Below are 13,541 nucleotides of genomic sequence, written 5' to 3'. Positions count from 1 at the left end.
ACTCCATGTGGCCGTAATGGAGTTTTTAGATTATGCCCTTGCATGGTGCGACCAATTGAGCATCAACCGCTGCAGAAATAGGGAGACTCCGGTGCGTACTTGGATAGAACTTCTTACACTGATACGAATGAGGTTTGTTCCCCCTCGTTATAATCGTGAAGTATTGCGGAGATTGCAAAGTATACAACAAGGGTCCCGGTCAATAGAGGATTACTATAAGGAGCTTGAAACACTTCTTCTACAAGCCGATATCCGTAAAGATCAGGAGAAAATGATATCTAGATTTTCGAATGGGCTTCAAAGGGATATTGTTGATGCGATAGATATATACCAATACATGGATCTCGAGGAGATGGTACAATTGGCCATAAAGGTGGAGAAGCAACTAAAATCAAAGCGGATGCAAGGTAATCCATTTAAACTTTTTCCAATTGTAGGGTTGCCTAAAATGCCGCTTCCACAACATATCGACAAAGAAAAAGAAGTAACGGGAGTTGATTCAACGTGCCCTAAGCTGCCAACAAATTCCCAAAAGAACACCAACCATAGCCGATGTGTTATGTTTCAAATGCCAAGGCCGAGGACATTTTGCGAATCAATGTCCAAACAAGCATACTATGGTTCTTACGACCTTCAGTGAGTACAAATCCAAATCAGAAATTGAAGAGGTCAATGAGCCGAATTCCTACAACCAATAAGCTGTAAAATCCATATTGGAGTCCAATTTGACAGTAGTCACTCTCTGAGCTCTTAGCACCTTTCCAAAGGAGGTTGAAGATACCCAACAACGCAAAAATTTATTCAATGGAAGGTGTAAGATTGCTACTAAAGTATGTAGTCTTATCATTGACGGTGGTAGTTGTACTAATGTCATTAGTGACCTCGTAGTAAAAAGACTTAATTTGAGGATGAATTTGCACCCGAGGCTTTACAAACTACAGTGGCTCAATAATTGTGGGGAAATCAATGCCACCAAACAAGTGTTGGTGGGAATTGAAATACAAGGTTACAAGGATGAGGTAAAATGCGATGTAGTTCCAATTAAAACATGTCATATTTTATTTGGGAGACCATGGCAATTTGACAAAGAAGTTGTACAGGATGACCCCCGTAATCGATATACTTTCACACATGCCGGATGGACCATAGTTTTAAAGCCGTTGAGTCATCGAGAAGTAAATGAAGATAAAAAATACTTGTACAAGCAGTTTGCTGATGAAGCAAGAGAGAAAATGAACCAAAAGAAAGACAACAAGATGATGAGTTATGTCGCTGAATCAACTCGATGTGAGAAGTCCAATTTGAAGTCCTCCTTAGAATAACACGTAACAAAAGGTACTCTGCATACAAGTGCATCTACTCTCTCATATAGACTAACTACCCTACAACCTCTCAAATCTTCATCCTCACCAATAAATACATCTACCCCTAGCCTCTTTCAAATACTCTAGCCTTCTACTAAAAAATCAAGCACGAGTGTAGTGATTCAGGGTGAAACTAGCTGGAATTTTAAACACGATAGTGAGAGGTCTAATATTTTTATGTGTAGGAAGGAAGCTTTACGCTTAGAACATGGAGGTCATTGTTTGCTATTACTTTCTAAACCTACTTATTTTTCCATGGATGACTCTAAGAAACTTCCATCTAGTTTTGCTAACTTATTGAAGATGTATGATGATGTTTTTCCTGATGAAGTACCCCATGGTTTACCACCCATTCATGTAATTGAGCACAAAATTAATTTTTTCCCTGGAGCATCAATTCCTAATCGGCCAGCCTATCGAGCCAACCCAGATGAGGTAAAAGAAATACGAAGGCAAGTGGAAGATCTACTGAGCAAATGTTGGATTCGTGAAAGCCAAAGTCCTTGTGTTGTACCTGTCCTATTGGTGCCAAAAAATATGAAAGTTGGCGCATGTGTGTGGATTTCCAAGCCGTCAATGCTACATATCATCATCACATTCGTAGATTAAATGACATGCTTGATAATTTGTGTGGTTCTGTAATTTTTTCAAAAATTGATTTATAAAATGGCTATCACCAAATTCGGATGAATCAAGGTGATGAATGAAAAACTGCCTTTAAAACTTCTTTTGATCTATATCAGTGGTTAGTTATGTGATTTGGACTTACTAATGACTCATTGTAAAAGTAAATTATGAAATAGATTTTTTGTTTCAAAGGCATTACTTTTTAGATTAATTCTTATGATGCTACAGACATACAATTATGAAATATGTTTTCAATATTGTTTATGTATAATATATATTTTTAATATTCAAATTGTCAATAAATATAAAATAAATTATTTGAGATAAAACTGCTATATGCTATCCAATAATTAGAGATCATCTCATATTAGTGTGTTCATTTAACATACTTTTTACATATATTTTCAGATTAATATTGTTATAAATACAATATTTTTATATATTCACAAAACATATATTTCCTTCGTCCAGTCCAAAAATATACGTATTTCTATTTTGAGTTGTCTAATTACAAAGTAAATATTCCATTAAATATTTTACTTTTTTTCTATGAATACATATACTTTACCATCACATTATTGCTTTTATACCAAAAAGTAAGGGCAAAATTATCTTTATACTTTGTCTCCGGATGGAGGGAGTATCTTTTATTCACTTAAAAAAAAAAAAAAAAAAAAAGAAATCCAATTTGGTGACTTTGGGGTTTTTTTTTTTTGTGTGTTTTGATGTTAGATATGGAGAATTGTGTTAATAATATATCAAAAATTATATTTTGTATTCAATTATTGACTTTTTGCGAGTAAATAAAGTGTAGATATCATATACTCCCTCCGTCCACACATAAAGTATACATTTACTTTTGGCGCGGTATTTAAGAAATAATAATATTTTAATTATAGTGGATAGTTAAAAGTAGTATAATGACATTTCTGCCCTTGCTTTTTGGTGTAAAAGTAATGATGTAATGTAAAGTAGGGGTATTTGTGGAAAAAAAATGAGGCATTTAATAAAATATTTATTTTGTAATTGGACGTCCCAAAATAGAAATATATATACTTTTTAGCTGGAAGGAGAGAGTATTATGCTAATGTGTGTTTGTATTTTTTATAATATTTATGAGAAATCGTACTACAAAAAATACAAGTGAACAAACTTAATAATTTAACAATTTTACACATATTTATTAACAATTTATATTTAAAATTTTCTATATGTTTTAAATTTAAAATTTCAATTAGACATTTTAAAATTACAAAAAAATTATTATAAAATTCTTAGTAAATTTGTTAGACAAAAATCAATTATAGTATTTGCACATAAAATAATAAATATATAATAAATTCTTAAATTAAAAAATAATTATATTTGTACTTATTTTAATACTACCTTTGTCCTCCAATTATGGGAGTAGTATAAATATTAATTGAGTGTAATAATTATTCATAGATATGTTTTAATAATAAATTAATATAATATGTATAAAAGTACTTTTTGAATATTTTTAAAAATAACTTAATATATAAATAAAACTTTTTTTTATGTGTTTAGATATTAGATATTGAGAATTATGTTATGATATAAAAAATTATATTTTGTATTGAATAATTTACTTTTTGTGAATAAATAAAGTATATATATATAATATATTGTGCTAATGTATATGCTGCAATTTTTTTATAAAATTTATGAAAATTTGTGGCACAAAGAATACTAAAAGCAATTGTAGTGACTCTTTAATAGAATGACATTTTGTCAGTATCAAGGTTTTGTATTAAAATTTTTGAAAATAACCAGTACAATAACTTTTATTTGGATAAAAGAAAAATAAAAATACTTAGACTCACACTTGGTGCAGAAGAAATCATAAGCAAGCTGGTCTCTTTCCTTTTCTCTCTTCTCTTTCTATTTTTCCTTTTCTCTTCCTCACTTTCTCTCACTTCTCTCCCTATTTCTATCTCTTTCTTTCTCTTCTCTTTTTCTTCTTCTTTTCTCTCTCAAGTAAAAGCTATTAAATCATTTCTCTTTTCTATCTATCGAAAATTGAATATTTTGGTTTGACACGTGATCGAACGAAGCCTTTTTCTCTTATTATCAAAACTTGAATATTTTTGTTTGACACATAATCGAATGAAACATTTTTTTCTTATTACCATTGCAATTGCTCAGAGCAGTAGCAATGGTCAATCTTTCAAAATACACGGATGTTTTGATTTGTCTATGAACCTCATCAACTTTTTTACTGACACAGAGAACAAACACAATAGTGTGTATTTTATTTTTGTACTTCTTCAAGCCTTCGTCCGCACCAAGGGACGGCCAAGCCCGTCGCCATTTTTGCCTCACAAAGTAGGCCATTGTGCCACAATTTTCTTTTGCTTTAACAAAAAAAACTTTGAGTTAATGGTAGAAGCACATGGATAATAAAGTCACTGTTGCTGCTCTAAGTGAACAAATCCATTAATTTAACAAAATATTCTTATATAATATATATATATATATATTAACCCGTACACTTCCCTTTATATCCAACATAAAAATACTTCAAATTCAAAATGCAAAAAAAAAAAAAAACACATATTTATTTACAATTTATATTTAAAAATTTGTATATTTTTTAAATTTAAAATTAGAATCAGACATTTTAATATTACAAAAAAATTATTACAAAATTTTTAGTAAGTTTGTTAGAAAAAAAAAAGTTATACTGATATTTGCACATATACAATAATAAATTTACATTAAATTTTAAATTAAAAAAATAATTATATATATACATATTTAAGAGTATAAATATTAATTTAGTGTGTTAATTACACATGGATAATTTTGATTAATAAATTAATATAAAATGTATAAATGTACTTTTTAAATATTTTTAAAAATAATTTAGTATATAATTAGAAGTATATATTTTTTAGAAAATTTAAATTATAAATTTATATAAAAATATATCTTAAAATTATATTTATGTTTATTTTGTTTTATAATAATTTATTACTCTTCCATCCACGGATTGTATGTTTAATTTAAATTGGGGATGTATTTTATTAATATAGTATTATATTAGATAATATATAAGTGGGTTAAAAATGTGAGAATTTTTATTTTTTTTAATAAATTGAATGTGGAAGTGATTGTAGGATAATATTTGTATTTATAATTTATAAATATAATATTAAAGAATATAAATTAAAGAGTGCATAAGAATTATTCGCTATAAATAGAATATATATACTTTTTGTGAAAAAAATAGAAAAAAAGCATAAATTTAAAGGACAAACAAAGTATTTATTTATGTATAATTAAAATAAATTATTAATATATATATTTTTATTAATAATATGTAAAGTTATATAATGTTAGCAATATTATTACAGAAATAACCAATAAAAATATTAATTACTTCTACTACTAATCACTATTTTATATATATTGTATATAATATATATGTATAAGCTATATATACTTAAATGACGTATATAGTAATATATATGTATAAGCGAAATTTAATGCACTGTCTTATTTCATCAATTTATACATGTATTTATAGGCACAAGCTCGTCAAACACATGATACAAAAGCATCTACATACTACAGAAGTGTACACTACGTGATATACATGTAACTATTACGTTTACAACATATAAACAATAATAATTTTGAATAAAATTGTTTTTTGTTTGTTAGGTTGGAATTTGTTTTGAATATTTTTAACAATAGTTTTCGTCTAATGGTTTTGTCAGATAAAAACATTGTTTGTATGGTAGAATGGAGACTGCATAATACAAAATACAGATGTCTAAGGGTGCATTTGACAGAGAATGAAATGAAAATGATATTAGATAATAAAATTGTAAATAAAATAAATTAAATGGAGAATGAGAACTAATTATTCTATTTGGCAAAAAAAAAAAAAAATTAGTTAAAAACATAAAAAAAATACAACAATATATGGATGAATTGATCCAGGAGGGACGATGTGTTGTGAGAGAAAAATAAAATAATGAATAGAACGGGAAATAACAATGAATCAGGTAAGAGAGGGTTTCACTGTAGTGAGAATATATGAATAAATATTATTTAATTTAGTTAATAATTTTTTTTATTTGATTCATAGTTTAAATATTATTTTTATGAGATCATAATAATATGTATTTCTAAAAACAATAAATTTTAAATAGTAAAAAAAAATCAAATAAAGAAACACTAAGGGTTCTCAATTATCATTTATCTATAATTTTTTATAAGGGGAGAAATGAAATAAAAAGAGAAAAATAATCTATTTTTTAAAATTAATTTTTCTGACGCAAACAAATAAGAGACAAGATATTTAGATGTGCATTTCATTAATTTTATAATATTTGCATAATTAAATTTATATATAATATTAGTATTATAGAAAAATTTAGTTTTAATGTGGATATCACTAATATATATTTGAAAGATGCATGTATGACCACCCTGCAAAATAAAAATTTTCAGAATTTTGATTTTTTAAAAATATTATTGGTTCATAAATGTGAGCATACTAATCATTATTATATATTTATTTTATTTTATTTTGAAAAAAATTAGTTTATGTAATTTAAAATAATCGAACAAATAATATGATTATGATTTGTTGGAATGACAAATAATTTAAAAATTAGATAAAGTTAGAGTTTGTTCGGATAACAATATAAAAAATATTACACAATATGTATGATTTAGATGCAAATCTCTGTTGATTTGATCAAATCTACATCATGATTTGACCAATAACGTATATAATAAAAGTAGGCAATACATATTTTTATATAACACCGTATTATTTTGTTGTATGTAATATGTCGTTTATATTTATTATATATGTTGATTGAATCAAATAACATATATAATGCTAATTTGACTATCAACCGAGAATGTATCTCCAAATAATAGAAATATACTTACACTTATAAAAATTCAACAATTTAATATAAAATATTATTATTTATTAACGACACTTTCTTACACCTAATATAAAAACTATTCGAACTAAAAAACTAAACAAACACACTTATACATAGATTATTTTAATTAATTAAAATGTAATTGTTATTAAAATTTGTTAATTTTTGTCTTTTATGAAAAGTAGTATAATTGGATGGAACAACAAGAAGAAAAAAAAGAAAATTATCATATTTTGGTGGGACGGATTAATAATTACCATCTATATATTATATATAAATAGTTAGAAGGATTGTATGGCCTCATAACTTATATTTTTTCTCTCATTTTTTTTTTAAATTTTGAATTAAATAGTTTTCTTTCTTTCTTTCCTTCTTTTTTTAATTTTATTTCTTCTTCTTTCTTTTTTTAATAGAATTTATTAACAATACTTCTTTATATACAATATTTTTAAAAATATAAAGGAGTCTCATGTGTTTTTAAGAGATTTTGTACAATATTTTCTAAGATAGAAGGGAGCTTTGTGCAATTTTTAAATCATGAGGGAGTACGAGATAGTATGGTTCCGACTTTCAAAACCACAAGTAAATTATAAATAAATTTTTAAATGAATTAAGCAAATATATATGGGTGATGTGAGAGAAAGAATGAATGTAGTCACGTCTAGAAATTCAGAAAATCCACGGAGTCTATTAGGAGTTTGATGGATTTTAACAATTGATTTAGATGGATTTTTACATATTTGATTGAATTCTTTATGGATTTACACGGATTTAATGAGATTGTAGAATAATTTTTTTATGGATATATATAATTATATAAATTTATATCAAACTCAAATTTTATAAATATAATATATTTATAATTAAAGTTACTTATATATTATTAAAACACAAGTTTTATAAATGTAATATATTTATAATTAAAGTTATTATATTATTATATTTTTATAAAATAAAATTTAATATTAATTATTAATAACGTAAAAGCATTATAACATATGTAACACTACTATATTGTATATTAATATTTTTAATTTTATAATTGTAGTATTATATTATCATTCAATATATCAAATTATTTTTATATATTTTTATTAGTTATTATTGTTATTATTTATATAACTTTTTTACATAAAAAATAAATACGTATATAAATAAAATAAAATAATATAATTTACAACTTTTGAAAAAATATTAAAATAAAAAAGTAAATAAATATAAATTAACGGTTCAATGAAAAATATATATTGAAATATTTAATCCATTGTCATCGGAATGACAATATAGTGTATTCGATAATTTAAAAAGGAGAATGACACCGGACTGACAATATATTATATTCGATAATTGAAAAAGAAGAATAACACTGAAATGACAATATATTATATTCGATAATCGAAAAGAAAAGACGACATAATAATATTTTAAAAATTATATTTATAATATAAAAATATATATTTAAAAAAATTGATAATAATTCGCTAATATATTTTTTAATTATTATTTTATTAAAAATTATAATAATATTGATAAATATTATCATTTTATTTATCATTAATAATAATAATAATAATAATAATAATAATAATCCATCAAATCTCTACTGATCATGAGAGATTTTATACTATACAAAATTTTCACAATTTTCTATTAAAATCCATAGACTTTCAAAGTATAAGGATTGTTGAATACCACGTAATTTTAAATGACTTTTAAAAGTTTGTTTTGAATACCTTCATATTTTAAAGGACTTTTAGAAGTTCTGATTGAATACCTCCAGATTTTAAAAAGGCTTTTAAAAGTCTGGATTGAATACACTAGATTTTAAAAATCCAACAAAATCCTACAGAATTCGGATTGAATACACCCCCCTAAGTCATTATGACCTAGCAATGCCCCTCTCACCGGCCATTGATATGATTTGGGAGTTTGGTGCCTACGATCTCACTAATTTATATTAATTGCATTTCCTATTTTGATTTATTTGTAATTATTCTTTGAACCGAAAAGTGCCACTTTGGAGCTATTTGGACAATTCTAGTAAGAGCATCAAAATTTTTTAACTAGCCTTGCTATAACAATATTTTTTAATTCCTTTGTGTTAATGAACAAACACAAGATAAGTTCATATATAAAAAAATTCGAATATGTTAGTAGTTAGGCCAACAAAAATCTCATTCAGATTGTATAACCGTTGTCAAGAAACCATTCAAATGTAATCTTGTAGTCATTGCAGTATCTCGTTTAGATTGTATGTTGGTAGCGTCATAAGAATGAACTAAAAGGGAATGCCTTTGAAACAAAATCCTATTTCATAATGTACTTCTACAAAGAGTAAATAACTTCACATAACCAACCAATATTATATAAGTGAGTCGAGCTAGATAATAGACAATTTGAACTAAAGATGTTAAGATTTTGAAAAATTTTAAAAAATATATTAATAATAAATTAAAATTTTTGATGATATACCTATATAAGCAAGCATATGGTGTCTTTTGAGTATACACATAATAGTTAAATATACTGACTTTGCAAATTTGAAAATTGGTACACATGTTGAGTTGCAAAGCCTGTCTGTAATCATAAAGTACTTTTGATCCAATTCAACCATACACAATTGCAAATATGTTAGATTCTATTACTTGCATGGAAACATAAGTTTTTCTATATTTTTCAAATAAAGCAAACCATTACAAGGGAAGGGGTTACAATCACTCATCTTCTAACGACACTTTGTTTGTAAATTAAATAATTTTGTTGTATATCTACTATGGTTAAATTTCTATTGCAAAAGAAGCAATGTTATTGCAGCTATTTATTTTATAATGATTTATAATTTCATCATATTATAAAATAAATTAAATCAATATTAAAGTTTACCAAATGTGGAGTATTGAGTAACAATAATTTTAATTTAAAAATGCTTCTATTATTTTATAAAAGTTAATACAAACAAGTATAAAGTATTTGCTTAGAAACAGAAGCCAAAAGCCCATTTGAAAAACCAATCCAAACGAGACCTTAAAATATTAAGTGTGTGTATTCACTTAAAGAAATAAAAGAAAAATTGACAGGTGAGAATCTAGGTAAAACTCATACAAAAAATATGAATATGATCTATTTTAAATTAATGAGAAATGTGTAATGAGTTTATACTATTGAATCACTGAAAATAAGCAAATAAATAACTATGCTTAGGATATAATTTAAATCTAGTTAGAAAAGCAATATATGTATGCTGAACTTCAAATTTATATATAAAAATCTCAACTACGTTCGTAGTTAGCCAAATACTAATCTCATTCAGATTGTATATCTATTGTCAAGAAACCATTCAAATGAAATCATGTAGCCATTGCATTAACTCGTTTGTATTGTATGTTTCTAGCATCATATGGATACAACTTAAAAGTCATGCCTTTAAAATAATGAACCATTTCATAATTTACTTTTACAGGGAGTAAATAACTTGTAACCAATATTATATATCTATGCTATATTAAAGTGAGTTGATTAGATAATCTGAATTCAACGTGTTAGGATTTTTAGAAATAATAATAATAATAAATTAAAAGTATCGATGATATCACATATGTAACCAAAGTATATGTTCCTTTTTTAGAATACACTAGTAATAACACAATAGTTAAACATACTAGTTGTAATAATTTGACAAATGGTACACATATTGATTTGCAAAGCCTATCTATTATCACATTTTTCACCTTTGACCCATTGAGACAGTGCTATGGTGTCTCATGCTCTGCTTCATTAGTGTCCGTACCCGATTTATCCTGCACAATTGCAAACATGTTATGTTGTCATAGTTCATTGTATCACTTGCAAGAAAACATAGTTTTTCTAAAATTTTCAAATTAACAAACTATTACAAGGAAGATGGTTAGAACAATCAAACATCTTATAACATCATGTTTGCATATTAAGATGAAATTGGTTATCTATTTAGGTTGCTTTCTATTGAAAAGGAGTAATTTTATTACATATATTTATTTCTCACCGATTTATCATTCAATCCTACTATAAGAAAATTAAAATAATATTAGAATTTACCAAATGTGAAGTATTAGGCGTAGAATATACCAAATGCAGAGACACAAGGCTACAAAGTGAGATGGAATATACCAAATGCAGAGACACAGGACTACAAATTGAAATGGAATATACCAAATGCAAAGACACAAGGCTACAAAGTGAAATGTTTCCTGATAAATTCTCGGCATTCCCTTATACTTCAATTCCTTGAGTCTTTTAGTACTTCAATTATCGGCATTCAATTATACTTCAATTCATGTAACAATCCTATATATCCATGCTATATTAAACTAAGCAGATTAGATAATTTGAACTCAACCTGTTAGGATTTTAAGCAAAGTGTATGTTCTTTTTTTAGAATAGATAATACAATACTTAATCATACTGACTTTGTAATAATTTGAAAAATCATACACATGTTGATTTGCAAAGCCAATCTAAAATCACATTGCACCTTTGACCCATTTACGAAATCCTAGGGTGTCTTGTCCTCTGCTTTATTAGTGTTCGCTTCACCGTTCAAAAATTGCAGACATGTTATATTATTAAATTTCATTGTATCACTTTCAAGAAAACATAGTTTTTCTATTGTTTTCAATTAAATAAAACTATTACAAGACAAGGTGGTTAGAACATCAAACATCTTCTACCACTATGTTTGCATATGAAGATGATGTTGGATATCTACTAAGGTTGACTTTCTATTGAAAAAGGAGTAATGACATTACAATAATTATTTATCATTCAATCCTACTATAAAACATTTAAAACAATATTAGAATTTACCAAATGTGGATAATTGAGCGTATAAATACCAAATGTGGAGACACAAGGCTGCCGATGTGAAACATTGCCTGATATATTCTCGGCATTCCATTATACTTCAATTCCTTGGAGCTTTTATTACAAGGATCATATGCAACCAAACGTTCTCCTACATACTCCAAAATGACTTCTCCACTCTCCAAGATGCCCAATACCTTCACCATATTCTTTCCAAACCTGTTCTGCCAAATATGGTGTGGTGGCTCAATATGCCTAATTAGTGACCACGGAAAGTTAATACATATGGAGTACTCCTTCACCCACGACTCATCCACCCCATACTCTCTCATAACCCATACATCAAATGCATCACGGTCTAACATTGGCAACGAAGCACAGAGGCGTTTGTCCAATACTGCCAAATGACTGATAATCAATCTATCAAATATATAATTAGAATTGGAACAAGGACAAGCCATTTCATCAATTGTGTCATCAACCAAGTTGTATGACACAATCAAGCGCTTGTGGCATTGCCAGTTGGGCTTCTTCACCCATACGGTCACCCAATGAAGCCTGTTGTTCACTAAAACTCCTGGAGATGACCATGTCTCTAATATGTAGGGAACAATCCCATTATATGTCCAACTGTTTCTACGTAGACTATAAACCTCAATTATTGATGGTAAAGGCCGTATATGCCCTTGATACTCATCCTTAACATGATAAGTATACCTATCCCGGCAATATGCAATCTTTACAACTTTATAGTCGCAACCAACAGGATCAAATCCAAATCCATGGATAACAATTTGACCACAATTCTCATGTTTAATTGGAATCTCAAAGTACTCCCTTGTGAAGGGATTGTAAAGATACGTATGCTGTGGGAATAGAGAATCGATTAGATAAAGTAGACCATTGGATGAACCGATGATGCTAAATTCTGACATGGAAGAGGCAAATGGGGTTTCAAATTCGTACACTTTCTGGTCAGAAAGTTGAAGAAAATAAAGGTGGGTTTTGAGGGGGTTCTTAGAATGGATGATGAGATAGGAATTTTCAGATCTAGAGAGGTGTAGTTTGACAAGAAGGGGATCGGCGGAAAGGGGGTATAGGGTTTTGCAGGTAAAGGTAAATTGAATTACAGATCTGATGGGGAGTCTGGAGAGGATTTCCACGATGGTTTCATGGGGCAACTTATAGAATGGGTTGATGGAGCTAGGGTACAATTTTTGTTTCTTTATTAGAGAATCCATTGATGGTTTTGGAATTAGGGTTTTTTTCTCAGCTGAAGAAGAAGGGAATAAAGAAGTCATCTGAGAAGATGTGACATGGCGTTATAAACAAGAAGATGAATAAGGCGTTATAAATAAGAAGATGAATAAAAAATATCTTGGAAATAAAAATCTCAACAAAAATAAATTAATATTTTCTTAAAAAAGAATTGTTATTTTAGTCATGTGCACAAAATCTACGACAAATAAAGTAGAGTAACTTCGGTTATAGTGCTAATTAGTCAAATTAGCACCATGTTGATTTGACTCAGTCAATATATATATATATATATATGACAAACTGCGCATATCTGACAACATATGATAATATGATATACAATACATATTTTAATAGAACATAATATAATTTCATGTAGTACAATATATTATTTATTTCAGCCTTGTAGATTTATTTATACAACACAGTATAATATATAACCTACACAACACATATTTTTATATGATATAATATATTGTTGTGGTATATAAAAATATAGTCTTTCTTCTATATATATGCTAAT

At 27.0% G+C, this 13,541-nt stretch overlaps 1 protein-coding gene across 2 annotated transcripts; it reads right to left on the bottom strand.

Annotated features, from left to right (window-relative positions):
* Positions 1-10,506: 10,506 nt before the first annotated feature.
* LOC127266049 (F-box protein At3g07870-like) lies at positions 10,507-13,077 on the bottom strand. 2 transcript variants are annotated; one of them, XM_051296137.1, is made up of 2 exons: positions 11,765-13,077; positions 10,507-10,719 (listed from the first exon to the last, which is right to left on the bottom strand). In XM_051296137.1, exons 1-2 carry the CDS (start codon positions 13,060-13,062, stop codon positions 10,647-10,649), a joined length of 1,371 nt encoding a protein of 456 aa, XP_051152094.1. In that variant the 5' UTR covers positions 13,063-13,077; the 3' UTR covers positions 10,507-10,646. The 2 variants fall into 2 exon arrangements, with proteins under 2 accessions (XP_051152094.1, XP_051152095.1); XM_051296138.1 differs by having other exon boundaries at positions 11,794-13,077.
* Positions 13,078-13,541: the final 464 nt, after the last annotated feature.

The sequence above is a fragment of the Andrographis paniculata genome, unplaced genomic scaffold (assembly GCF_009805555.1).
Source record: "Andrographis paniculata isolate CXL003 unplaced genomic scaffold, ASM980555v1 Contig74END, whole genome shotgun sequence".
Lineage (NCBI taxonomy): Eukaryota > Viridiplantae > Streptophyta > Magnoliopsida > Lamiales > Acanthaceae > Andrographis > Andrographis paniculata.
Note: the sequence above shows the minus strand (reverse complement) of the source record. Positions and strands in the feature narration are given on the sequence as shown.

Bases quoted from the DNA above. Each gene is read 5' to 3' on its own strand.
- LOC127266049 (XM_051296137.1), bottom strand. From the start codon at position 13,062: ATGACTTCTTTATTCCCTTCTTCTTCAGCTGAGAAAAAAACCCTAATT. The intron at 10,720-11,764 runs GTAAATTCTAAT...GCAATTGTGCAG, and splicing joins CGCTCAATTATCCACATTTG to GATAAATCGGGTACGGACAC.